Source organism: Varroa jacobsoni, unplaced genomic scaffold (assembly GCF_002532875.2).
Source record: "Varroa jacobsoni isolate VJ856 unplaced genomic scaffold, vjacob_1.0 scaffold_1408, whole genome shotgun sequence".
Classification (NCBI taxonomy): domain Eukaryota; kingdom Metazoa; phylum Arthropoda; class Arachnida; order Mesostigmata; family Varroidae; genus Varroa; species Varroa jacobsoni.
In genome coordinates this window covers 113390-140141 of record NW_019214310.1, presented here as the reverse complement: position 1 = coordinate 140141, position 26752 = coordinate 113390, and the positions used below count along the sequence as shown (strand labels likewise).

Below are 26752 nucleotides of genomic sequence, written 5' to 3'. Positions count from 1 at the left end.
AGTCAACCTAGTTCCATAGGTTCCTATACAAGTGGCTAATGTGAGGTAAGTCAGTCTACGAAGAACGAACGCAGAGTGAATCGTTTTAGTTTGACCCTCGTCCGTTGTTTGCCGCCTCTTTTTTCTACTCCTCCCGTCCAACCAACTAAAAGCTATCGTTTTCGACAGTGTCGAGATGCTACAACTGAGTGGAGCATCACCGGACGGATCGAACGTGGATGGGCCAACGTGACGGCGTGCACACAACGATCAATAATAAGTAGCCTTCCTAACTGGGTCTCTCATGAATCCAATCAAATAAAATGGAACCCACGTTCACTGTTTAGCCTTGCGGACAACGGCCACGGTGATAATTTGAATAGCGACTTGAGTACAGGCAATACAGTGTCCTCTACCATGATCTCATCTGAGGGTAATGATCATTGTATGAATTGAAGCCGTAGCATAAAGAGGGGTCATGCAATGATATAAAAAACTGCATTACTTAGAAAAGAACTATCAGACAGCCGAAGTGGCAGTAACAATCGGTAACTGAGTTTTGCAGGTGGACAATTGTCATCAGAAAGACAGTCGATTATGAGATTACGACGCAACTTTATCGGCGACCGGTTGACGGGTACGAGTCAGTGGGAGACAAACTGAATAATACTATACATGATGCCTGAGTGGACCTACATGCTACTCAATAAGCTACTTGAGGAAAGTGACTTGAAAGACAAAATAAGTAGGTATCGTCATAATCGGAATAATGTTTAATAAGTAGAAAACGCTAGCTAGCCAAGTTAGCCGTGGACTTCCCAGGTCAATTTTGCCGACCAGCCGAACAAAGTTAGCTGCACTAATATGCATCTTTAAGAGCCCCCTTTTAGGTGGTTTTTGTTTAAACTTGTCAGCTCGTTTACTATATCATCGCAGAATGAATCTGTAAAACAACTCATGGACCAATGCCGCTTTATTCGAAGCATATACAAAATACGACCGATTCTTCGCCTCCTTCTATATCTTTCCATCTGCATGAAGCTGGCGAACGCTGGAGACCGAAGACGCCGCCGGCAATATTATTATATAATTCCGCCATGCACAACCTTGGTGAAGAGCAACAATACTGGTCATGGAAATAGTTATAATAATCTGTTCAAAAATTGGGTTAGAGCTTTAAAATTGCTTTCCCTGACTCCTTTGATCACCCATCTCTCCAATAGGAGAGAGAAAAACAATGATGGGCTAACAGATCGATTGTTGAATATATCATCACCACCTGAATAAACTGAACGCCAAAGATACTATATATATATATATATAATTTTTTTCCAACTAAAAAATCGACTTTGATCGCTATTCTTAGATTTGTTTTCTTGTCGCGTACGACATAGGTATCAATGGGATTGTTGAACGAGTCACTCTACATTTAGTGCATCCAGGCATCGAGACCCATTTCGTTCAATCACCGTAATAGTTTCCATGTTATATAGTCCTGTGTAGATGGTAAAGTTGCCAGGAAAAATAAACTTCCACAGATAAATATCATTTTTAGTAAGAGCCATGTAAATAGAAGAGAATTCTAGATACTTTAATGAATGTTGACATAAATAAAGAAACAAAATTTGATTTGAATAAGCTCTGTGAATTAAGTAGATTAGGATCAGGATTAACTTTCGATCTGTTTTTCTGAAAGATTAACTTGAAAGAAGTTTACCCTTATTTCGCGATTCCAATTGCATACAGTTAATTGAATAACCCAAGAACCTTTCGTTTGTCTGTTGATTTTTCAGAGACCGAATCTGACCTGGAAACGCGTCAACGGCGGTGTCGCACAAATTTTAACGCATGGCAGTTAGAAGAGTTGGAGAAGGCCTTCCAAATATCGCATTATCCTGACGTATTTCTTCGAGAAGCTCTCGCGCTCCGCCTCGATTTGTCTGAATCAAGAATACAGGTACCATTATGTCTAACGTCAGCCGCAATGTTGACGGGAATAAGGATAGCAACACTATATTTTTCTAATCTGACGACTGTATACAATTAATAGTACCATATGTCGCAGAAAGTGCAAATGCTGACAGATGCAGAGTGAAATAAAGACGTTTCGATACAAACAAACTATCGAAAAAGAAGAGAAGACATAAAAGATAACGACAAAATACCAGTAACCAGAAAAACTAGGCAATAAGCCCAAAAGGCCCGCATCCTAGGCAGTCCGTGTTGTTGGATTGGCTATTACGAGGCACAAATAAGCTACCGATTTGCTTGTCTCCAGCCGCCGGGATCAGCGTTCTCTACTGCGGGCTCTTTGCTGAGCCTCAACATCGAAAGAACCCTTCAAAGCAGTCTACGTCAATTTGTAGAATAAAGGGCGAAAATCCACCTGCAGTTTATTGGTGCGTCACTCGTATCGTCAAACAACTAGACATTTCCGCCATGGAACTTTCTAAAACTAAAATCGTAGACTGTGCATTGCAACGAGTACCACGAACCAGGAACTAATTATATATTCCCCGAATTTCTGTCTATTACCTGGCGTTACTTTCAAAACGGAACAATGGCCCTAAATCCTTTGAATATGCGGGTACGGATGACGGTAACCCTATATGTACCTTAAAAATAGGCGTGAAAAGAAATCATTCTGCAATCTATTCTAGTGAAGACGACACGGTTCCTAAACATTGCAGAATTAATTTTAAGAGGACAGATGCATGGTCTTATTCAGAGACACTTTACAATACGTACACACATATTTTGATAAACATATTTCAACCGCAACGATAAGACAAGCATCGTTGGGGTTTTTCATAGAATGATATAATGCAACTGCGCCTGGCTGAGTGGTTTTTTTTTTTTGTTTATAATTCTTGTTTACAAATTCGTGTCAGATGTGATCTGTGTAAACGACCCATAGTAGCTTGAGAAAAAAATCATTGTGACTGCAAGAACTGATTGTGTATAGGAGTAATAAAAGCTACAACAAGACATATACATTTATTTGCGTGTTAGCGTCCGTCATCTCACTCTGCCACTGATGCCTATCTTAATATTGCTGCTCGTTCCATCACACCCCTATCGGGCTGCTAAGCATCTACAAGCTTCAGCCACCGAGGCGTCAGCAACGCGGAATGTATTAGAGGATCCGATAAGATTCGGCCGGAGGGCGCTTACAAGTGGCTGACTACTCTAGCGTTCGCTTAGGATCTACAGATAGATGTACATCCTTAGTAGTAAAATAACATCCAAATTACCGCCATCGCTGCTGAGAAGAGCGTCGAATGGTGACGTGATGATGTCCAGGAGATTTCCTTAGACCTGAGACCTAGTGGAACGGATAGCCTCGTTATCAGGATGAAGACACTTCAGTCAACCGGCAGACGGGAGTTTTGCTACTGTCTGTCACTGTCGCTATTTAATAATGCTATGATATACACGTATAAGAGTTGCAGAAGATCTCATCTTATGCGCGTAGCAAAGGGTGCCCATTACTAGGATGCTACAGCTTGTCCTTAACCATAGGACACTCCGTACCACCTGTCTAGATTTTTATTGCACACATACGATCGTTCTCGTTTGTTTAGGCTCGACGTACAATGGCCTGAATAAGGTCCAGCGGATCAAATATTGATCGTGAAAACGATCAGTAATTATGTAATATACTTAGCGGACTGTAATCATGTAGCTAGAAATTAGATTTTTCGAAAGGTATTTTAAGTTGGCTTGTATTCGATGTATCTCTGTTATAGAAGTACCTATCTATAGACTATGTTACGCCAGTCGATCAAAACTAGATACGTATGTAAGTTTGGCAATCGGCAACACCGACACCTTGAAGGAAGTTATGAGATAACTCACTGATTAGCTCGAAAGTACATGTGTTATGTTGGACGGACAAGTGTTTTTTGGGGGTAATTTCAATTCGCGTGGAAGGGAACTGGGACCGCGGAACCGCCCTTGTCGATCTCAGCTGCCGGGTCCTAATAACGAAAATCATGATCGAAATTCCAAAAAGGCTCATTTTTTATTTGTTTGCTCATAGAAGACTGAGAGACTGACGAATGACGGCAGCGGCCGTAGCAACAACGGCAAAAACTCAAAATCGAATTCTAGTTATTTCTGGCTTTAACTGTCGTATAGTAGCAGTCCATAGTAGTATCACCATCGTTCTTTGTTGCCTCCACCAAGCGGGGCTTAATTCATCGGCCGTTGCTGACGGCCATCGTCGAACTGAAATGATCAGACCCGTGGTAGATGCGTACTATGATGATGCGGGAAAGCGTCGTTACTTCAAACACCGAAGTACCACGCAAATTGGGGAACCCTATGGGGAAAAGAGATATCAGGAAAGGAAAGTAGGAAGTGAAGCTGAATGAGTCGACCAATCACAGATCGGTCAGAGCAGACTCTTGCAACCGTTAAGCGATTGAGCGGCTTGATTCGGCTACGTACGGGCTAAGCCCACCGGGCGAAACAAATTCGCTCTGACCATCGCCAATCACCTACTATATACCCGCGTGTATTCGGAGAGCAATATGCTTTCCGGCAGTAGTTATTATAAGACGAACGCCGGTTTTATGTAGCACCTAGTTAGAGGCTTAGTTTTTGCCCATTGCTAAAAACCTTAGTTCGAGATTGCGCGAAGCGTGATAGAATTTACACTAGGCAAAGAACTACGCTCTAAGCTATTAGGCCTTTACATTTCACAAAGCTAAGCGTGACCAATATGGCCTCTCTTGGCGGCAGTCAATTGAATATATTTTCCAATGCTTGGGCAATTTTTAGCTAACTAAAAAGAACTTTCAAATAGAACACGCTTCTTCTTCTTCTTGTTATTACTGTTTTTCAGTAGGCCAGTGACGATTGTTTTTAACTGCCCGGGTGTGTCGGATGCCGGATGAATCAATGTTTGTTGAGGGCACCTGAATAATATCATGTATGTATAATCCATGTGTCAGTGTTGGCACACAATTGGATTTTAGTGTTTCGGTTTAAACGGACCTGCAGAAGTCTTCAGCGATACAAGTCCGTGCTTCTGTACATGACATTTTGGAAAGAGCAAACAAAGTACTACCTGATCGAGGTTTAAACCGCGGACCATTGTCATGTATCCTGAGTCATAATCGCGCTAAGCTAGCATCATGCACCTAAAGTGAGGTTCGTTTAAGCCACAGCCTAAAATGGAGGTTTGTTTAGTAGCCCGACAATCAGCGCTTGCCTGCCTTCATATCTGCCTGTTCTGCACATTCAGTTATCGAAAGAGCACTTACGTAAACCGTAAAAACATGCGATTAAATAGCGTTCCTCTACCACCGAACAACTGCTCGTGAGGTGATGAAGCAATATGCGGGCTATCATCAAACGCATTCGCTATCGCTTCTTCGTTCTCCCTCGCAAAGGACCTGTCGCCGGCTTCTGCTGGCTTCGCTGATCGTATCAAATGTTATTGTTCTTGATCACATATCGCTGTTTAAATAAGTGGACATCTAATGGTGCCCGCCCGCCCGTCCTACATGAAAGTATCCATTTTTAACCAGGTCGTAATTATTTGGTCTGATAATACTTGGCCTATCTGCATTCAGTCAGCTTTAAGTGTCCCACATACAATTTACATTCAGACTGGACGTTTAGCTATCAATTTGTTGCAACATATTTCATCTTTCCAAACATGGCCATAGTCATTCCTTATGATACGATATAATCTTTGCTTCGGTGTGCTGTCGCCACCGAATTTATAAAATAGCGGAAAGAAATAAAGCCTCTAACTTTATTACCTTATTTAACACGTAAACGCATTGCCAATGTCTTGGTCGTAGTGTGAAGTATGTGAAACAGAGACGAGAACAATGAACATCTATACTGGAACGGTATTTCATCTTTACCCGTATTGCTATTAAATAAACTAAAGAAAATATTACGCTATCCAGTAGTATCAAATGATGCTAGTTCGAAAAGAAAAGAAAAGAAAAAAAACTGCTTCGTAATAAGAGTTAGGTTCCGGGAGCTTGTTTTAGCTATAATGTAAAGGGCCTTTTCCAAATCGTTCTTGTGACGATAGTGTACGGTTTTCGAATTACGTAATAAATAGACTCGTACGCAGAACAACGCCGTGCCAACAAAGGACTATAGTCTAGTACATAGCACGCCTAAAATGGGCGCGGCCGTCAATGAGTTTGTTGGCAATGATTTAATTTAGATACGAATTACTAACAAAGGTGGAGTCGCACGTTTCAATTCTATTTGTAACAATGAGTCCCGATGATTTTTACCTATAGCTGCTTACAGACGAACTCGCCAATGGGGAAGTACTGCTTTTTTCCGCTAAGGGTAAAGCTATTACATTCGCTCTAAGCTCTTTCGTGAGCTTTTGAAAAAGGAGTTGTCAATCGCGTGCGGCTAACTTAATTACCTTGAAGGGTTCTACTTGGGTGAAATCGAAGCTTTCGTGTATAGGTTTTGAGTTGTCGAAGAGGAGGACGTGAACAGTGACCCTGCAGATAGGGATCTTTTATTATGCCTACGCTCACTGTGTCGCGGGGGTCGGGAGGGATGGAGGGCAGAATGTTTACGACATAATCAAATTCATCAGCACTAAACCCTTTTCCCCTCCACAATTTACGAAGCCCTTCAATAAAAAAGATTGGATCAATGCCCTGTTCATTTGAAACAATGCCTAAGCGTTTTCTAGCGTTTCCCAAACGGTTCAGCTTCAGTTGTTCGATGATGGCGGTGTTGTCGCTGAAGTTTACTGCCGACGCTTAGACTCCCTCCGTCTAAACGTATGTGCATCATTTGTAACAGTAGACACACATAAAATATAATACATTGATAATAATAATAAACGCATCCGGTACTAATAATAACAACAACCATGTCATATCTGTTTGCTAAGGCAGTCTTGCACGATACCGTGCACGGAGTATATCTGTAGCGAAGGCGAAACCTGTTCTCTTTATCCGCTTCCTAAAGAAAACACCTATATGAACCTGTGGCATAGTTGTTATGAAGACTCGTCGCGCACGTTCACGTTCACTGACGTTCCACTGCCTCCCGGTGAAGACATTTGTTACTCTGTACTTCGTTGCCTCTATAGCGCACTTAGGAAAAATGTCGAAAAACTATGCACCAATACTTTTCTGTATTCATCAGTGTTATTTATGGCTCAGGCCTAACTTGCGTTCCACCCGAACCAATCAAAACACGCACCATCTATCAAATAAGTAGCATTTATGATTGATACTTATTCCTGGACGTTCCTGGCTCGACACGTTGACCTCTGTTGGGCATTATATGACATTCTACAAACGTAACCGGCAAGAACATAGCGGAATGAAGTCAATCACAGGCACCGACACGGCGCCTGCTTGGCCAATAGAGAAGCGCAGATACCTAACATCTGATGCCTCGTCATAAAATAGCTAGGCCCGATGCGTCCTACAAGGTGGCATACAATACATGCGAACACTTTACTAGATCAAATCAATTTTGCCATTCTGTATTAAAGCGAACAGTTTAGTCTATCTTCGTTGAAATATTCAAAATGTGGCGCCTAACGTATACCCTTGATAGATCTGCGATACAGAAATTATTAAACGCCTAAGGCGCTCACATTAATAAGGTCATTGTAACGTGTTAACTGTTCAATGACCACAGACCACTGGTAAACTGTGTAACGATAAAAAAACGTCAACGGAATTTTACGTAATGCACGTCAGGGTATCATGGCAAATGTTTTAGAATATCACGACATTTAATTGCTTCACTGCATTACAAATTGACGCTAGTAATTTCCGGCTAGATTGACAGCAGGATTGTTCCAAAAAATTTAGTTTCTATACTTTGCTCTATTTAGCGAATACGAGCACAGATCTATCTATGGAGTCGAGCTATGGGCATTGTAGCAGCGGGCCTCATAGTTTCTGTAGGGCAACAAAGGAGCTTGGGTGATAGTCGTAAGCGACACGGGATGCAAGATTATATTTGTGTAAAGAATTTGAGACGGAGTAGGTTTGCTGGTCCTAAGTCATCACTTTAAGGTGTTCTCGTTGAGTCAGATGTCTTCTCAACGAGCAGGTATCATTATTTAGAATGCAACTACATAGGGACACTAGCTATTCATTTCCTCTGCGGACATTTACGGACGCTCGTTGGATACTGCTGACCGGCCGAGTCGTTAACGGCCGAACGACCGCACAGATGTTCTTAGTGATGGGAGCCTTCAAGTGCTCTGGTTTACTTCGCTTAAATTATTGCTACTGGTAGGCACAAATTTAGACAGCAACGAGTTTAAAGAAATACGAAGAGGCCGATAGTCGATTTGTCGCCGGGACAAACCTAAGTGAATCAGGACCTGTTTGATTGTTAAGGTCGGCTTTTCAAGAATGAAATTCTTGTCGATAACGAGTGTTCGCACCCCACTGAAAAGCAAAATATCTTGCATTCAATGGAATTTCACCTTATTATTTATGAGCCAATATTCCAATAAACTGTGATTGAGACTAGTGCAGAAGATGTCTGCAAGCTGTTGGTTGCTTAGAAGTGTGTCGCCTCGTCTCGTGCGGCGAAAAAGTTTATACAAGTCAGATCGGAAGCGTTCTGCCAGTACATTGAATCATTTACGCTAGATAATGGATTGCACGATAATAAGAGCAAATAAAAAAGCGACAAAGTCAATATAGCTTCACTAAATTGTTCAAAAAGGGAGAGTCATACGATGCTCACCTGAACCCTCTTACCAAGTGCGCCTATGGTACATCGCAGCTGATGCCTCAGATAGAACAGCTGTCCACCTAAATGTCTGGTATTAGAGTTTCGTAATTCCATATCTGGACACCCAGCTATAGGCAATAAAAGCTCGTATGAAAAGCCAAGGAGAAGCAGGCAAGAAGACGCCACAGCAGCAGCAGCAGCAGCAATAGCGACGCACGCGGGGGGAGATGCAGGGGAAAGAAAACAGCGCGACAATTTAGCGATGACTTCGGAATCGCGGAGGCAGGAACGACAATCATCAGGCAATATGTGTCTGTATGTCCTGTCTCATGCTCGTTAAAACGACAATTCAGGCGTTTTTTTTTCTTTCTTCTTTACTGATCATGATCTTCATGGTGCTTCTGCTATGTATCGATGATTGTGATGATTTTGGTAATTTGGTGGTGGTGGTGATGACAGCCGCGGCGGCGGCAGGCAGGACGAACGCTCGCTCGGTAGACTTCATTGTATCAAATCGTCAACCACTTAGTGAGGCATCTACAAGTCGTTCCCCCGATGGCCGACCACTCGACTAGACCCGACAAGCACACATACAAACACAGTGGAAAAGATCAACAAACAGCTCGGTTGGATCCATTCAGTTGTCACAGGAGCCACTTCTTAGCTTACTTCCGCCCTCTTTTTTCTCGATCAGACCACGGCATGGGCAAGCAGCAGCAGCAGCAGCAGTAGTCAGTGGACACGGAGATTCCACTGCTCCTGGTCATAGTTGTCTGTCGGTTTATCTGGATATCGTTGTGGCGTTGTACCGTCATCGGCGCCTTGGCAGAGAATGGGGTGCTGTGATACGACAAGGAACGCACGGCAAGTCAAAAGAGCAGACCACCAAATCTCGAGGAGTGCTTGGCCATATTTTGGCCATGATAACGTTAAAGACGACGCTCGTCAAGGTTTCGATCAGGATTGCGAAATGGACAACAACGGCAACGAAAACAGTGCCTCTAGCGGAAACAAGAGCCACAAAGACAAACAGACCGAGAGACACTTTACGATAAGGCGCCAACGGTGCCCAGAAAAGCAAACATCAAAGCTACGTATACAATCATCATAAAAGACAGAAACAGTACCGCAGAAACCTAGGAGCAAAAGCTAATGTTGCACGTGCACGTGCGTACGTACACATTCGTAGCGGAACCAACAACGTTCCTTAATCTCCCACGATCCCTGTCTGTATTCTTACTGACCGGTGATGTCTGCTGCTTGATGCTCGTCTTCATCGTGCTCTAGTCGGCGGAGAACCAAAAGTAAGAGAAACTGTGGGGACTGCAACACCCCGATGGGTTCTGAAAATGGAGACCGAGCGGTCCCACCGCACCAACAACAAATGCAGAAACAGGAATACGCGAACAGACAAACCGACGCTTGCCATCGGGAGCCTTATTTGGTAATAATGACCTTACGGCGTACCGCCAACAGTTGGCAAGGGAAGCTTTACGACAGGGAAAGTCTGTGTGTGTATTCCTTAATACTAAACTCACTGTTTTCTTCAACTGCTACTTTTCTCAAAAGAAACCGGATAACTAAAAAGAAAAAGGAGCGAGGCAAGAGGAGGAGACAAATGTGTCTACGAATTGCAAGATAAATAAGTGTCAATAGTAATTACGTTATGAGAACGATGGACTGTTGTTAACTTCGGTTATTTCAAATCTGAAGCGCTATTTATGGTTACCGCGTGCCAGGCTGCGACGTAACTCTGTCGCAGGTATAATTAGTAGAAAGCAGATAGACTAAGTACAGACATTTCTCTGTAACAACAACGAAAGTTGGATTCTGGAAACGATCGGAGGATGCATTAGGCAGAAGATACGCATTATATGTAAGTGAGTGATCAGAAATGTCTCAATGTCATCATATTTAAGTTTTGTGATCAGGCCAAGAAAAGACGCACAAGCAACGAATGTTGTCTGAGACATTGGCCCAGCTGAAGCTTTAAAAACCTTAATAGCTGCTAAAGCGTTAAACAGGCCCGACATTTAGCACTAAGTTCGCATCGGGCGACACAAGTAAACGGTGGGAGCAGGAACCCGTTCGATGTTGCTTGCATAGATTTTGTTAAACAAGGCGCGAATCTGGCTCAGCGTTGGGTGCAAAAGCGGTAGCGCTATGCATTGCTCAATATGGCCAGCTGCCTTTCAATCAGAATTGCCTTTCAAATTGCTTCAGTCGCGGGGGTCCGACATCGACATAATGGGAAATGTACGCAGCCTGGTTGTTTACTTAGCGTATCGTCGGTTAACCTTGACAATGAATCGGAGAGAAAACAGCTACGATTATTTCTAATAAAGTTTGACGATTTTGTGCGACTGAGCTATAGCTTAGCGTAGGATGGCTGGTAATATATTTTTGCCAACTTTTGTGTTTTGATTACCGGCGGATACACGTACAGCCTAGTCTGAAAAAACAGCTAGGATACAGGAGAACAGACAACGCAGCTTCATCTTACGACCCGGTATTAGTTTGAAGTAAGTTTAACAAGATAGGTTAAGATAGGTTTATAACGATGTCTGATGGCTCATGCAAATTTAGGCAGCGCAGCCTCTTCTTTAGACTTGCCGTTTAGGTCCAACATTCTCCTAATCACCATGTGTTTTTCGATAATATAAATATCATTCTTAAATCCCTGAACAGTAACTCAAGGTTTACAGCTAAAAAATGCAAATTTTTGTGGTTTTTGGTATTATGTTCAGCGACACCTTAATAATACGCTGAAATTGAGCCGTTAAAAGCTCAGTAATAGGCAAATATTTGCACAACTCACTGTTTGTCAACGCTGGGTGGGGAGAATGTTGGCTTATTGAGAGCTGTACACAGAGGGTACGGGGGAGCACTAAGCGAGAATTCATCAGACTTCCTTAATCGTCGGATCCGCAGTCGTTTCTGAGTTAGGTGCGCTGAGAGCTGGGTATGTGCGGAATCTTCGTCTCCTTAATACCAACAATTACTGGCAATCGCGTAGAGGCGACGATAATAGTTGCATCAAGTCCGTTACTAAACTATATATATTTGCTTCATCAGTATAATGTAGATAACCGGAAGTCCCCAGTGATCTGCTACCACTATGGATACTTATTTTTTTTTATTGTCTTCCAGAACTAGTCTTTGGTCAGAAAAAAGCAAAAGTTACTTGTTCTATAATAATAAGCCGAGGACCAATTCCAGTTAGAAAGGACACGTTAAACATAAGCTTGATTACAGCAGACCTTTTTCAATACACATCTACACAATGACAATGTTTTAAAAAAAACTTGATTTCTTGGGTCATTTCAATGCGTTCCCAACTGCAATTAATTTCTTAATTAATTCAGTTGTAATTATAAATTAATAATGCAGTTATCTTTTTCGGCGCTTTTTGCCCTTCTTGGCAAATAGTACTGAACTCGGATCTGTGCCTAGTGCTTCGCCGTTTAACCGCAGCCGCCGCTGTTCTCTCTAACTAATTTCTACCAATATTCTACGTTATGATCCGAAAAAGTTTTCGGCATATCTACTTCGAAACATTGCAGAACCTACTGAACTATTCCGCATTGGTCTGATAACGGAAGTCTGATGTACAATGTAGAATTAGGTAGTGATTCAAGCTTTATCGATTTGTGACCTACCGCGTATTTGTCCGTGTTGGCCTTCAGTTCTGGATTTATAACGCGGTAAGGCAAGCGGAACAATACATCTCTTTTTACTTCGTTGCTGTGTCAATCCTGTGCGTTTACGGTGCATCGGCGAGATTCATAGACGACGACGACGATGCAGGTGTGATGATTTCGGTCGTGCCATCGGCTGAGGAGATGGGCGGTGATCAATTTTATTGACGCTTTTGTTTCGATTAAATTTTTGAATCAGCCCAAAAGAACAAAAAAAGGTGGGCAGCTATGCCGCAAGAAGTCAATAGGCGAAAGGTGGGTAAGGGAGAGTGAGAGCATTTTGACCATCGAGTATTAGAGTGGAGAGGTCATAATAAACCGATATGAAGTACGATAATGCGACAAAGTGAAGGCTGTGATTGGGCGGGCAAGCGGGTGAAGCGACTGCCGATTGTGGACGGAAAATACAAAATGTTTTCCACGTTTCAGGCCACCACATGATTACCTATCTTGAGCAAAACAAACGTCGCAGAAAATTGGATAATATATGCATGTAGGTGAAATATCGTTCCATGCACGATACTCAAAGTACGTGCCATATAATGATGAATGGAAGATTTCATAGTTAAAGTTAAGCTGCATTTTAATCTGGCATCGCATACAATATTTAAATATCGTTTTATTTTTCTCAGTTTGTCCTGATGGCTGTCTTCCATCATTGTATGCATGCCTTTACTATAAGCGGGTAAATTGTTTTATTACATTCTTAATATATATTCTGACCATCCGCTGACAACTGGGGTCGAAATATTTTGCCTTCTCATATGCCTATTAGGCAGGCTCGCCCGTTACTTCCAACGATGACAGTTCCGAGCGGTCTGTCGGCCTAGGTACCCCCATTTTTAGTAGAGTTTCCGCTATTCTGAATATTTGCATGTTTCTGTTTCGTTTACAGTTCCCATCGTTGCAACGGTGCAGTGTAAACTGTTTTCCTATATAAGTTAAGGACATGCGAACTTTGGAATACACGCATTTATTCTGAAGGTCAGCCATCTAATGCAAGGGTAACACAATTCTACACCCAAAAAAATTAAGTATCTCCCAACATTTACTCACTTAATAATTTCGTGCTCAGTCTTCAAGTGAATCGTTTAGTTGCTGTGCTCCCTCTCTGGACGCCCAAAAACATGTTGTTACCATTGTTGTTGTTGTTGTTGTTATCGAACACAATGGGGAGCCTCCCAAGCTATTGCCCGCGGATCGAACAGGGGGTAGCGGGTACGAAGAATTAAGCCGCGAACGAAAAAGAAGCTAAGAAGCAAATATATCTATATAGTTCTCACCGCCTAACTCAGATCGTTGTGTGTATGCGTGTGCGTTAAATGAAGCTAAACGAAGACGTAATCAACAAGTGGATAGTTGGTTCTACCAAAAGCACGGGCAACTGTTGATCGCTATTCGTTCCTACAACAAGATCAAAGAGTAGCGATAGAAAACATTACCGAGAATAACAGCACAACAACAACAACCGGTACGGCAGTAACTGCTGGCTTAGTTTGTTTGTAGTACAACTTATAGTGAATATCTGTTATTATCTCTAATTATTGTTAATGACTCGGCATCTTGCTTTATAATACCACTAGAACTGAACGTTCTCCCACATAATAACAGGGAGTCGATCTCTCCGTTGAGGGGAGTGATACCAATGCTAGGAGAAGCATTTCTATTTGCTTCAAAATCTTCTATCACGATCTAGGCTGAAATTCGGTGTTCGAAAAAAATGAAGATCATTTCTGATAAATGTATTTCCTGTCGTTGCAGTCATTCGTTTGCACGAAGCATTGATCATGTCGTCATCCTCACTACTACAAAACACTTGACATTCAAAGTTCGCTTTTCGAATCAGCCTGGACAGACGATTATCGCTAGGACAAAGCGACACAATGAAGAAACCCTATCGTATTAGATCTTCGGTCAAAAAAGACAATCATTGCGGTCATACACAGTCAATGGCAGAATGCGTCTATCATTAATTAACGATAGGATATCCGAAATTCAGGGTTCGTTGATTATGAAATTAGGCGAATTTGTAGGCTGACCTTCGACTTTGTTTCAGAGACTTCACTTTCACTGCTTCAAACTCCTTGTATAGATCGCGAGTTTAATCGAACTCATGTGGATAACTATCCACTAAAATCAAGAAGACGAACTTAGTAGAAGCTTAATAGCATAGTATGAAGTAGAAGGAAAGTTTAGGCCTGTAATAGGAAAATCAGAGTAACTCGTAGGTGTGAAATTTCTTTACGCGATTCAATCTTCGCATTGGCCCCATACATAGACATCCTATGGTTTTGGGTCTGTGTATACACTGGACACTGGGCAAGCAGAGATGTTTCCTCCTGTGAAATCCAAGCAAGAATTATGTCGATTGCGAGTCCTACGTACACACACGGAGCGTAACCGCTTTGCGGAACAAGGGAGGACGAAGAGCGGAAACTAGCTGCAAGGGAATAGGAAGATCTATGATTACTTAGCTTTTCATATACTACCCTACCATAAACGCAGCACCACATCTCGAGAGAAAGGGACAGATGGCTCAAAATATGTGTGATTTTAAAAGTAACATCTTTATGGAGCGAAAAGAAATTAGCAGATTTTTCATGTAACCGATGAACGTAACCATGGTCCCGTAGAGCACTTCGACTGAGGAAGCCCAAACGTAGTAGAACGTTGGTGCCTGGTATGATGTGCAAGTAAAAATAAAAAAAAAGTCGTTTGTATCTAACCAAGTTAATGTAGCTTATAGTTACAACAAGAAGAAAAATAAAATAATACGTAGAATACTTCCTGCCAGGGGACTTGCGTGCCATTTAACATTAGCGAGACGGCTTTTACAACAGTCGAAGCAACAACGAATTAACAAGTCAGTCAACGGTAGCTGACTTCTGCTGTTACGGCTGACGCCAACGGCAACGGCAGCAGGGGCGGCGACGATGATCCTGTCGCTATTCTTTCGCTCTATCAGTCGGCGTTCGCTGTGGTTGCTCCGTCCGTCGTCTCGTACCCCTCAGGTCCCGTCTGGGGGAGGAAGGGCGAGGGGAAGTGAGAATGGTTATGGGGTGGATTGGGGTTGGCGGTTGGGATGGGTGTCGTGGTCGTGTGGTTGTTGCCGGGATGTTGTGCTACCGCAGCAGCGTTAGTAATAGCCACCAGCGCTTGGCCATTTGGCTATACTCAAGAGGAAAGGGCGGTCACAGGACACAAAAGTCGAAACTCCTGCCAGTTGAACTTCTCCTCCTCCACCACGTACGCGCAGATATACTACAAGCATTCACTGGCGAAAAATAATAACAATTTACTCTTCTTAAAAAGCCATTGCAAAGTATAATATCAGTAGACATCATAGGTAGACAGTCGTAACAAGTGTGACACGTCCTAATAAACTGGGGTTCAAGAAGAACGGAGCTATTAATTATTCAAGTCAAGTTCAGACTAAAATAAAGCAAATTGAATGTCACGTGCTTCAGGCTGCATTTGTTTGGCAGAAATGGAAACAATATCTTTTACTTAGAAATGGCTTTTTGCCTAAAGAGTGCATTGAATCACAGGCATTTTTTATGCTCGCTTGCAGTAATCGGTTTGCGACGTATTTACTAGTGACGTCATGTTCCGTCCCGTCCAAAAAAAGGATAAGGAACGTAAATATTTTGTATCAAAAACGTAATACGGACCCAGGTGATAATTTAATTTTTAGCAGGCAAAACTAGGTAGTGTATGGTAATATGTGTCTGTAACCACGTGTTCTTCTTACAGTCAGGCCGAAATAGGGGTTCCTTTGAGAATAAATAAACTTGCGCTTTCTCGATCGGCCACGTTCTGTTGTTGTTATCGTTTACTCGATGTCTCAATTTGTGGATTTCGCCATGAATGGGGGTCAGGGAAGGTCGGAACGCCCCGGACGCGGAGCCTGCGTGGGGATATTTTAGCTGCAAGATTAAAAGGTTCATCACCAGTACGGCGTACGCAGGGTCCAAGTCAACCAAGAATCTGCGACTATTCCTAACCATGTATCTGTATGTAATCAAGCCTAATAAAAAAAAAAATTTATCGTGTCGAATGTGAAATGAAAAACGAAGAGAAAAGACATAGTGACCGGGTGTAGTCACGAGACAGACAAATGCTGTGCAGCACCTGGCAACAGATTGAGTGCTGTTAAAGAAATATGGGGTGTTTGCGTTCAACGCCATAACAAGCAACAGATCCTCAAGTTGCAGTCGAAGATCACAGATGCATTGGTATTTTTTGTTTTTTATTAATTTAAATATTCCCGAACTACGTATGTTCGATTCACAGCTGCCTGAGCAGTTACAATTACCCCAAACAAACCCAAGCCTAACGTATTACACCGGGATTCGTTTATAAAAAGGACAATTTTAACTGAGATACCGTACTGCATACAAGCATGTATTGCAGAAAATGACGGAGCGGTCACCGGCCAATCAAGCGAAACTAGATTACTTGTCGACGATCCTAGACATTATCGTGAGCTACCTAAACGGACGGCAATTGTTCCAAATGCGTAATGAGACAAGGGTCCAACTGAAAAGTTTTGGATGTTAGTATTTCTATCATAGGGCGTGTAGACAAGCGTCAATAGTCTATTATTCACTGCGTGCTAAGCTTTAAACTTGTACCGAAACGAGCTTTATCTGTATGTGTATGACGTATACAAAACTAACCCCGACTGTATGGAACGAGGAAGATGATGGTCGTATAACGAGTGACTTCTCCTGATTTTTGCTCGTTGGAAATTTCTGACATGTAAGCGCTTACGCATAAGGCGTTTTTGTTGATGCCGAAACACGAAAATCAGTATATTTTTCGACATAGCGAAGCAGAAACGATGCGCAGGCGCGTATGCCACGTATCAATTAATCAGAATAGAACTTCCACATGATAATGAAGCATATGGTAATAAAGGCAAGGCTGCAACAATAAAAGTGATGCAAAACCTGTTATTTCTAGCAGTCCAAGTATCTCACGCCTACGAAAACGCCGCGTGAAAAATCAAAGCCTCCGCGAGCTATTGGCTATAGCTGCATCAAGGCCATCTTATTGATGTACTTTTGCTGGAGATGAAATGAAGTTGTGCTTTACTTTTTCCACTGGTTATCGTTGTGGTGCCAAAACAGGGAGAAGTGGACGACAACCTGTAGAAGCGTGAGGAGGTGTTAATGTGTTATTACTACGACCAAGATGCTGATGGGTATGTGCGTGTGTGCCTGTGTAATGGTGTCTAAGTTTTGTTAGAATCTATTTCATTTTTTATTGCCGCTCAGTATGTCTCTGGTGAGTGTCAGCCAAGCTCCCCATAAGGGCTGTAAAGGTTTGGCGGGCGTTGCTCATCACCTTGGTGAGCATGCCGCCTCAAAAGTTGCCGCGAGCGCTATAGCTTGTGTACGACCACTCAAATCGTTGCTGTTACTCGCGCTATTATTGACGGCGTTGTACACCCCGCTGTGAGACGAACAGCGCGATGAGCAACTTAGCACCACTAAAACAAGTTGCGAGCCACAGTCGGAGCAGCAGCGATAGCGGCGGCGATGCCGACGAGTACCGGTTAGTCAGTCAACGAGGGAGCCACTCAGGGCGAAGTCATATAGCTTCAGAAACGGATCTTGGTTTTTAACGTCTTTTTTCGCTCTCTTTTTTGCTTCCTTTGCTCAGTTGAGTCATCAGTTCATTTGATTTTTCGGACGCCCTCGATGTAGCCGAAACAGCCCTTTTGAGTTAAACACCTCAATCCTATAAGTAGGCTTAGATAGTCAGTATCGTCCGTGATATCGCCAATAACCTTTAGCCGACAGAAAGCTTGACTTACACGGAAAACTTGAAAATCTCCAATTATCTATTAATTAAACCTGCCATGGACCGTCTAGGATATCTGGCTTGAAAATAGAAAGGGTCAGAAAATAATATCGAACGTTCCTTTGATGTTTCAAGCTGCGACCAATAGGCCTCGCGTTCATGCCAGCCTTATTATATAGATGTTTGAACATAATCTTGACGCTGACAACAGGTAGTAGATTCCATGATATTCCTTTCCAGTTTGTTCATTGTTTCCGTCACTCGATTTACTGCATGGTAAAAATTCAACGATGATCCTTCGATAGTAGTCTCTTGTCTCGTACATTTTACCTTCTAGTGACGAGCAGGTATATCGCTGGCTCGTCCTCTAAGGCGTTTGTGATCCACATAGGCGCAAAGCGAAAAGCAACTAGACACGCCCTTCTCAACAGCGCAGTATAATGTTAAGAACCGCTAAAACGTAACGCCCGTACAAAGATGACGAAGAAATATGAGTACAATATTTAACAGATAGTGAGTGTCGATGGGTACCAAAAAAGTCCGACGTCCTCAGATATCGTCTATGGACGGCTACCGTAAGGTAAGAAGACTGTATTCAATTCAGCCCCCTTTCATCTTCGTCCTGCTGACTTTCTGCAAACTGTGACGACATACAAAGCAAGTAAGGACTAACTAATCAAACCACTGTTGCACCATTACCCAATTCTTTTTTGCTTTCATTGATTTAATTCCTTTAACCATTTGTGCGGAACTCCAAATAGAAATTAGGACAGCGCTAGGACGAAAGCATACATCAATGCTTGAATGAATGTATTTGTATTATTGAACAATAGGTTCTCAGTTGCGTTATCGCTAATCGTCAAGCATTGTAAGCATCTATTTCGTCATGTATATTTAAGGCCCATAATTTTTCTGTCATATACGATCTATCACGATCGATTACGACGATCTTTTAGTCTTGCTAAGATCTGAACTTCGCTGGTTTAAGTAGATCCCTACGATGGGATTTCGGTACGACGCATGTTCGATCTCATTGCTAGCTAAGATCGAATAGCATATACGTAAAAAATATCATTGACCTTAATTTCTACAGCCTAAGGCACAACCACATACCTGGCCAGTGTCATTGGACACACGTTAGCGACATGCATTTGCGCATATTTTCTTTCAATATTATATTTGGAAAGTATAAATGTTGTTTAAAATGTTTTGGCTAAAGGCTGTTCATATTATCTAGCGTTACATAGAGAGTCATTTCCTTTGTTATTACTCCGATTAGTATTATCCCATTGCATTTCACTGAGCCCCTCTGTCGGCGACAACCGCTCACACGTCAACAGCGCGTTGAGAACTACGACTCTACAATCGCTCAGCTGAAATTGAAGTAAAAATATCCCGTCAAAAAAATATCTCGCACTGTGCGGAATCACCCGAACACGATCAAATTTGTAGAAATTTTTATTGGCACTAGAAGCCGAAACGGCGACCAGCGCGGCAGCAGGCGTCAAAGGACCAGGGCGCCGCCAAAGGGAGTCAGAGGGAACGCAGAGCGTACGTTCAATCGGCACCAAAGAGACAATCCACAGAACCAACCGGCAAACACAGAAAATAGAGGAACAAACGATCACATGCACACACGCACGCAGGATCATCCTTTAGACAGTCAGATAGATAGATAGATATTTTCATCGAGTTGAAAAGACGCACTGCGGCGAGAACTTTTCTACTGCTTCATGAGCGAAGTATCTGCAAGATATTGCTGTACAGTGGCCCTTTTTCAGCAGCATCAGTCCAAATCGACTTTCATACATTTGGTCAGAAATGCCGTCGCCCCGACCCGTTACGTGAAGATCAACTCATTTGTAGTGGTTACAAGTCGCCCGGTGCTGTAGGCAAAAACGAAAGAGCGGTGTATGTGTGTGTTTTTTTGTTTATTTCTATTGGTTTGTCTGTCTGTGCATGTGTATGCTTCTGTATTGTAAACTGACGTACGGCGGAAGACGCTGGCTGGCTAAAACGGCGACGGTGGGCACCTATAAAAAACTAAATGAAGGAAAAATCGAACGCGACGAGAAGAACGAAGTAAATTTGTACACACGAACGAACAGCTGTATACACCAATGATGACTTAATAATATGTTTTGTGTTTGTAAATGCCCACCTATGCTTGATGAAGACAAAGAAGAACACACTTATCCCGTAAGTGTAGACCCATAAAAAAGAATACTATGGAACTATAACCTGAACAGACGTTGAATCTTTACTTATTAGAGCTTGTTTCTGTGTCTAAGGGCTATTAATATCAGTCTGCTAATTAGGATGGGTATTCTCCTGCCCTAATTGTTGCCAACGTTAGGACATAAGCAAGTTAAATTGTTCGAAACCTGCTCTTGATTGGTACTTTCGAAAGCCGCAACTAAATGAATCACCTAAATTTACTTCAGCACTTCTGCTTGCAGCTCGTATTCATTCTACTTGTTTGGATATGTATCAAATAGATAGGTAATAATAGCAAAATAGGTAGCTTTCCGTAAAATAGGCAATTGCGACATAAAAACTTCAGTAGTTTTAGCAATTGTCCGCATAGAGTCATGAGAAATTGTCGTAACACGCAGACCTCTTCAGCTTAGTTTGTCAAACTTAGCCACAGGTTGAACAATGGAAGCTTTTTCAACGTATGTCAGGAGAAAGGTAGTATGTGCAATAGGACCGTTGTACGCTGTCCTAAAATACGGTTTCCGAAGGTCCTTCTTTTTTTCCCTCAATAACATACTATAACTAAAAAGTGAAATATAGCTTCTGGACGATGAAGCATTCGATGCTAAACCTGTGAAATTAATAAAAATAGTCATAGAGCTCTGTGCTTGAATTTGGTTATTCCAGGTATGGTTTCAAAATCGTCGGGCAAAATGGCGACGAAAGGAGAACACCAAGAAGGTAACTATAACGAAGTAATCTTCTTCACTATCCCGGGAATCGACTACTCTGTCACATCGAAATTGCTAATGGGGTACTTGTGTATTTTCAATGGAAACACTGTAGATATATTGTACAAATTGAAAGAAACTCCTAAAAGACTAATTCTTGATTCAATGCGCTACTATACTAGGTTCTAATGCTGAAATTTCTGTTTTTTAAGACTGTCATTACATAATTGTCAGATTATTTCAGTCGAAATAGTTTACATTATTCTATACTCACTATTTAATGTACTTTTCATGCACAAATGTATATCACAACTTACAACTGAAACATCTTTTGGTAGGGTCCTGGCCGGCCTGCCCATAACGCGCACCCACAGACGTGTTCTGGAGAGCCTATTCCACCAGAAGAAATCGAACGTCGTGAACGAGACAAAAAAGAGAAGAAGCTGCGAAAACAGTTAGATCGTCAACTGAAACGACTACAGGGGGCACAAACGAAACCAAATGCTAATTTAGCTGCACTCGGGGAGGGCATCGTTAACGTTCTTAGGCAAATCTATCTTGAAGACACCTGCAGAGGATTGGAAAAGTTACCTGATGGCCTTCGAAACAACCTTGAACAGCTCGGCATTGACCTGGCATCGCTTCAACTGCGTTTCCAAATTGAAAGTTTCCGAACAGTCACCGCCTCTGTGCCCACGCCCTCGCCGCAGTCAGCGTGGGAAGAAGGTAGGGCCACCACAACATCATTCTCTATTGAAGATATTCTTCGTGAACAGCCGCCCAGGTAACAGCCACTCGAAGAGGTTCGACTGAGGAACCACTGAGTTCCGGAGTTTTCTGGAACCGTCTCGAATTAAAGCTGTTTCAAACTGAAATCAGAGAGTGATTCGTGCAGAAAAAAAAAAAACATTGTTTAAATAGTTCTGACAGGACTTCATCGGTTACTTTATGCAGTGTGACAGAAGCTACGTTTCGTAAAGGCGTCACCACTAGTGAGAACTACTCTGTGCTTAATTTATGAATGAGAATGTTAGTAATTAAACAGAGCTTTGTTTTGCATTAGTAACATAAAAAGTAACAAAAAAAAAATTAGATACGAGGTGTTTGTGCACAGAGATGTTATTGTAGAGTCTTCCGGCCACTGGTCGCGTATGTACTTAAGGAGTGCCCTTCCATAATATATTTCAAATATGGTGATCTAGCATCATATGATAACAAATGCGAACAACAAATCGTGTTTAGTTTATTATTACATCATTTTATCTATATACATTAGTATACAGAGTGAGTTTTTACTAAAACACATGTTTTTACTTAATGCAAGAAAACTGCGCATGGACAAAAGGTTGACTTTGTTCCAGCAGGACAAAATAGCTGCCTACTTATAGCGGGCATTTATTCAGCTTTTGCTTTACTTTTAAGTTAATCAGGTAAATGAAGTGACGATGGATTTGTCGAGGGCGATGTTTGATCTCAGTGTAAATATGTACGTGTGTATAGATGGAGCAAGGCTTCGTAGACTTCGAATGATAATTTCCAAATGGTTAAAGCCAAATGTGTGTATCAAACAACGACAAACCTGCATTTCGAAAGGAACAGACACAGAATACATGTATCTGTATAGACGTGTTGTGCTTTCAAGTGTAAATAAATGTATATTTAACAATAATAAAGCGTTTTTTTACTTTTGGTGCATCTGGTCAACTAAGGAGCCATATGAGCGTAGAAGTGAGCGAGCTCCAGGATCCTAAAAACATTCGACAGGAGAGTGCTCATTCATACATGCTAAAACAACTATCACTAACGCGTGATAGTACTAAAAAGATATAAATAAAGAGAACACGGACTTATAAAGCGTATACGTGATCGGATTTACTACCAACTACTATTACTATTTATGATTTAACTAATCAATTGAGTGGTTTCAACGACGAATCAGGTAGCAGTACTTACGGATTTCGAAAATAAATTCATAAAAAACCGCACAGTAAAAGGCTTGCAGACCTCTGTGAAAAAACGCATGTTACGGACAATGCCGTCTACTTTGAGAGGCAACAAAACTGAATAGCTGATAAGTTTTCTTATCGTACCTTCACACATTCATTTATCAGAAGCCAAAGACCACAAAATTTCGTCCCATTGACTTAAACCCGTCACTTGATCTTCATAGGTACAAGTTCTCGTATTCTGAACCTTTGAGCGAGTTAACAAAAATTTCATTTAGTAAGTAGAAATGGTACGTTTCCGCTGTACGTAACTTGTAGAACTCGGTCGGGCAAATCCTGTATATTAGCAAACACGCTATCCCCGCACTGAAGAATAGCCCTATCAATTCATCTATAATACAAGACTGCGTTTCTTTAGTGATTGCGTTCAATTAAGATGAAGAAATCGCGTGGAAACAGAAACAAAAGGATGGATTTTATAATAAATGAGAAAAAGCATGTTTGAGTACGCATTGAGGCGCCTCAGGAATAGTCGTCGCAAGCCACTGCTCTGCCGACTCCGCTGACTGGCATGAGACAGCTAACTGAGACAATGGCATATAATATTAATGGGATATTGTCTAAGTACAAGCTGCTTCGTAAAGTCATTATATAGCATTGTCTTCTTAAGATAGATTCAGGTAGCCTCTATAACTATGCGAGACGCCTGTTGGCGACAAGTGTCTTTTTTTGAAGGATAATTAAAATCTAATGAATAAATTTTTTTAGTTTAACGTAAGGGAACTACAGAACACGATAATATGAGACGTGTGATTTCACTTACGGTTGTTGAAATTAACTTGCATTTATCATTGACGTTAGTAATAAGTTATGTCCCGCGGACAGTATACGTAAAAACGTGGCATTTTATTAGTAATAGCTTACCCAAGGCATTGAAGAAAAATGGACAGTACAACACGTAAATGTCATTTCGCCATATACGTCAAATAATGAAAATAGCTATTACCAGCTAAGCCTATCACTTTTATCATCTCACTGAACCACTGGCTAAAGAGTTTTGTCGCTTCCTTAATAATTATAAGCATTCTTATATGTACGTAAACAAAAATTTAGCTGTACTAAATATAAAGCGTTTAGAGAATGCTCCGAAAGTTGGTACATGAATACATATCTCGAAATTGACAACTCAACTCGACAAGTATGAACGCTGACGCTTCATTCGTTTTCAGCCGAAGCCGCAATAAGCTGCACAGTGGGTTTAAAGTCATCCTGGTTCTGTTGCGCTCGAAGAAGCCCTCGAAAACCTAAGTTTTTGTGGGTTCAAACACGGGATCATAAGTAAATAACCTGAGTTTGCATCGACTGTTACACTGCTGTTACAAAAGAAAGCATTTCACAAGCTTTTCTAACACTTCAAAACTAATGTCATATTGCATTTTTAATATATACTTTGCAATCCCAAAAGAAATAGATACAGAATAAATAGGATTAGCAGGGATTATTGTAACAGACGATGCCTAGAACATATCTCAAGCCCCACGTTTACTAAAACGCTTTCTAAAACGAATCGATGTAAACATTCACAGTATACTATCACGAATTCAGGTAACGTGCTTCTATATTGCGCATCTCTAATTATGAATCACGCTACGCTATATTTGAGTAATATGGGCTATTTCTTTAAAAAATAATCCGTCAACTATCATCACCTACTAATACATACGCGATAGAGGGCACTGAAGTTACCCAATAGACCTCTCTCTGAGAACGTTGTCGCGATCGCACTCATTCGTTATCTCCGTTGGGCTTCTTGGCTGTTTCTCTCTTTCCCCTTTTCCCCTTTCCCTGTTTCTCTCAAAAAGCGAGTCGGGACTATCTTACGACATAGAACGAAGATTTCCTTCTCTGTCGAAGTCCCACATATCTCAGTTTTAGTAGTGGTAGGTGAAAAAAGGGCTAATAGCTTTCCAAAACCAGCCGGTGTTCAAACTTGGCGCCAAGCGCGCGATTCCACAGCTTCTATTTTGCGCGAAGAGGCTAAGCTAATAATAATCTATTTCGCATATAACTACATAAACCATATTCGTAAGCATTATTTTTACCAGGAGGTATACATGTCTCTCTTCCTTCAGAGTAACCGAAAAAAGAATGGCTCTGTTTTCGACTAAAGAGCAGTGCCTAGTCTTTGCCCCACTGATAGTTTTGACGCGCGTAAATTTGAAATTCGGGAAATTACATTTGTAGAGGTTTCGGGACAATAAAGGCTTTGTTTGGAGAAGCTGATAGAAAGAGCAGAGCGTTCTCTATTCTAGAGCATGGTGCACACTGGTCGCATATCGTTGTAAGGATATGTAATACCTGCTAATACCCGGCGGGATTGAGGGCTGAAGTGAGAGAAGAGACTGGGTGCGTTAGCAACCGAACAGGGAACCAAAGGCAGTGAACAACAGGACCTAGTCAACCCAAAAAATAGAGCCGGCGTTACGAGAGGGGGGAGGGTTATCAGGGGAACGACCCGTTCCCACTACGAGTCACGTGACTAGTAGATCTGATAAGAGGCTATTTGTTAAAGACGGAGTAGATGAGAGACATATCAAGCTCGATAGCGAAGCCGCTGGTTGATACCACCGCGGCAACAGAGCTTGCTATGATATCGGCAACGACAACGCAATGGGTAAGGAGTACACGAGACGCAGGACATGACTGCTGCTGGTACAACCATATTTTCGTAGGTGTTTAACAGATGTCCTCAGCCAACGGTATAACTCCCTACGATCGTTCTAGCTGTACGTTATGTGCATAGAGAAGCCGTAACTACTAAAGAAAATGAATAAATCCTTCAGAGGGGTAGAGTGTATTGGTTTAAAAGATTCTGTAAACTGGACTATGCACGAACTGCCGAAAAGTTAAAACAAACACAATAGAGTCAGATTTATTCGCTGATGTCTGCATACTATTTTTAGCTATATGTGACAATATTAAGAATTACAGAAAGAAATTGTTGAATAACTTTCATATTAATCTTGTATGTTTTGAAAGGCTCCATCGTTGACGAAATTTCTCTCGAAGTTAACGCTACGGTCAAACACATGTAAATCTAGAGTTCGGTTTAGGTTGTTCAAAAATAGGAATTGACTAAGCAATACTCGAAGGTATTAACATATATTTTTGAGCATTGCCTTGCATTAATTGCATTTGAGCAGTCTGGAGCATTGCCTTGATTTAATGAAGGCACACAAGTTTTTTTAGTCGGATATGCTAGATTCTTCCATCTTTACGTAAACTAAATGCGCAATAACATATATTTTGTAAATTATTGACGTCTGCTTGTTGTCGGCCCAATCAGTATACAACAAGTATTCAAATTCACGGTCCATAATATTTTTAGTCACGCTTTTGCTACACAATATCAATTTTACACGCGCACTCCTATTTCATGTGTGACGCCTCGCTCTCATGAAGGCGGTAAGGAGGAGGCTATTGCGTGTCACTTCTCCCTCAACGCACCGTCGCATAAAGCACACCCTGCCGCAACGGCTCGACTTTGCGTATAGCCTTCATGAATTTGACGGAGCTCGCTCTGCTAATGTGCAGCTACTGTAACTGCGGAAGCCCTATATATCGCGTTGCCGTTGTCGTTTATAGTACGGATCGTTTGTTAGGGCTCGCACTGCCGTATCGAATG

General features: G+C 41.8%; 1 protein-coding gene across 3 annotated transcripts in view; it reads left to right on the top strand.

Annotated features, from left to right (window-relative positions):
* LOC111269726 (uncharacterized) overlaps positions 1-22734 on the top strand; it is a 45188-nt gene extending 22454 nt beyond the window's left edge. Inside the window, exons 2-5 of one of the 3 annotated variants that reach the window (XM_086972214.1) lie at positions 169-724; positions 1773-1936; positions 21078-21131; positions 21460-22734. In XM_086972214.1, coding sequence (XP_086828340.1) covers positions 655-724; positions 1773-1936; positions 21078-21131; positions 21460-21909 — 738 coding nt within the window. In that variant the 5' untranslated portion in view covers positions 169-654 and the 3' untranslated portion in view covers positions 21910-22734. Of the gene's footprint in view, positions 1-86; positions 725-1772; positions 1937-21077; positions 21132-21459 lie in introns of those variants that run through there. The other 2 variants (XM_022849539.2, XM_022849538.2) reach the window with 2 other exon arrangements.
* Positions 22735-26752: the final 4018 nt, after the last annotated feature.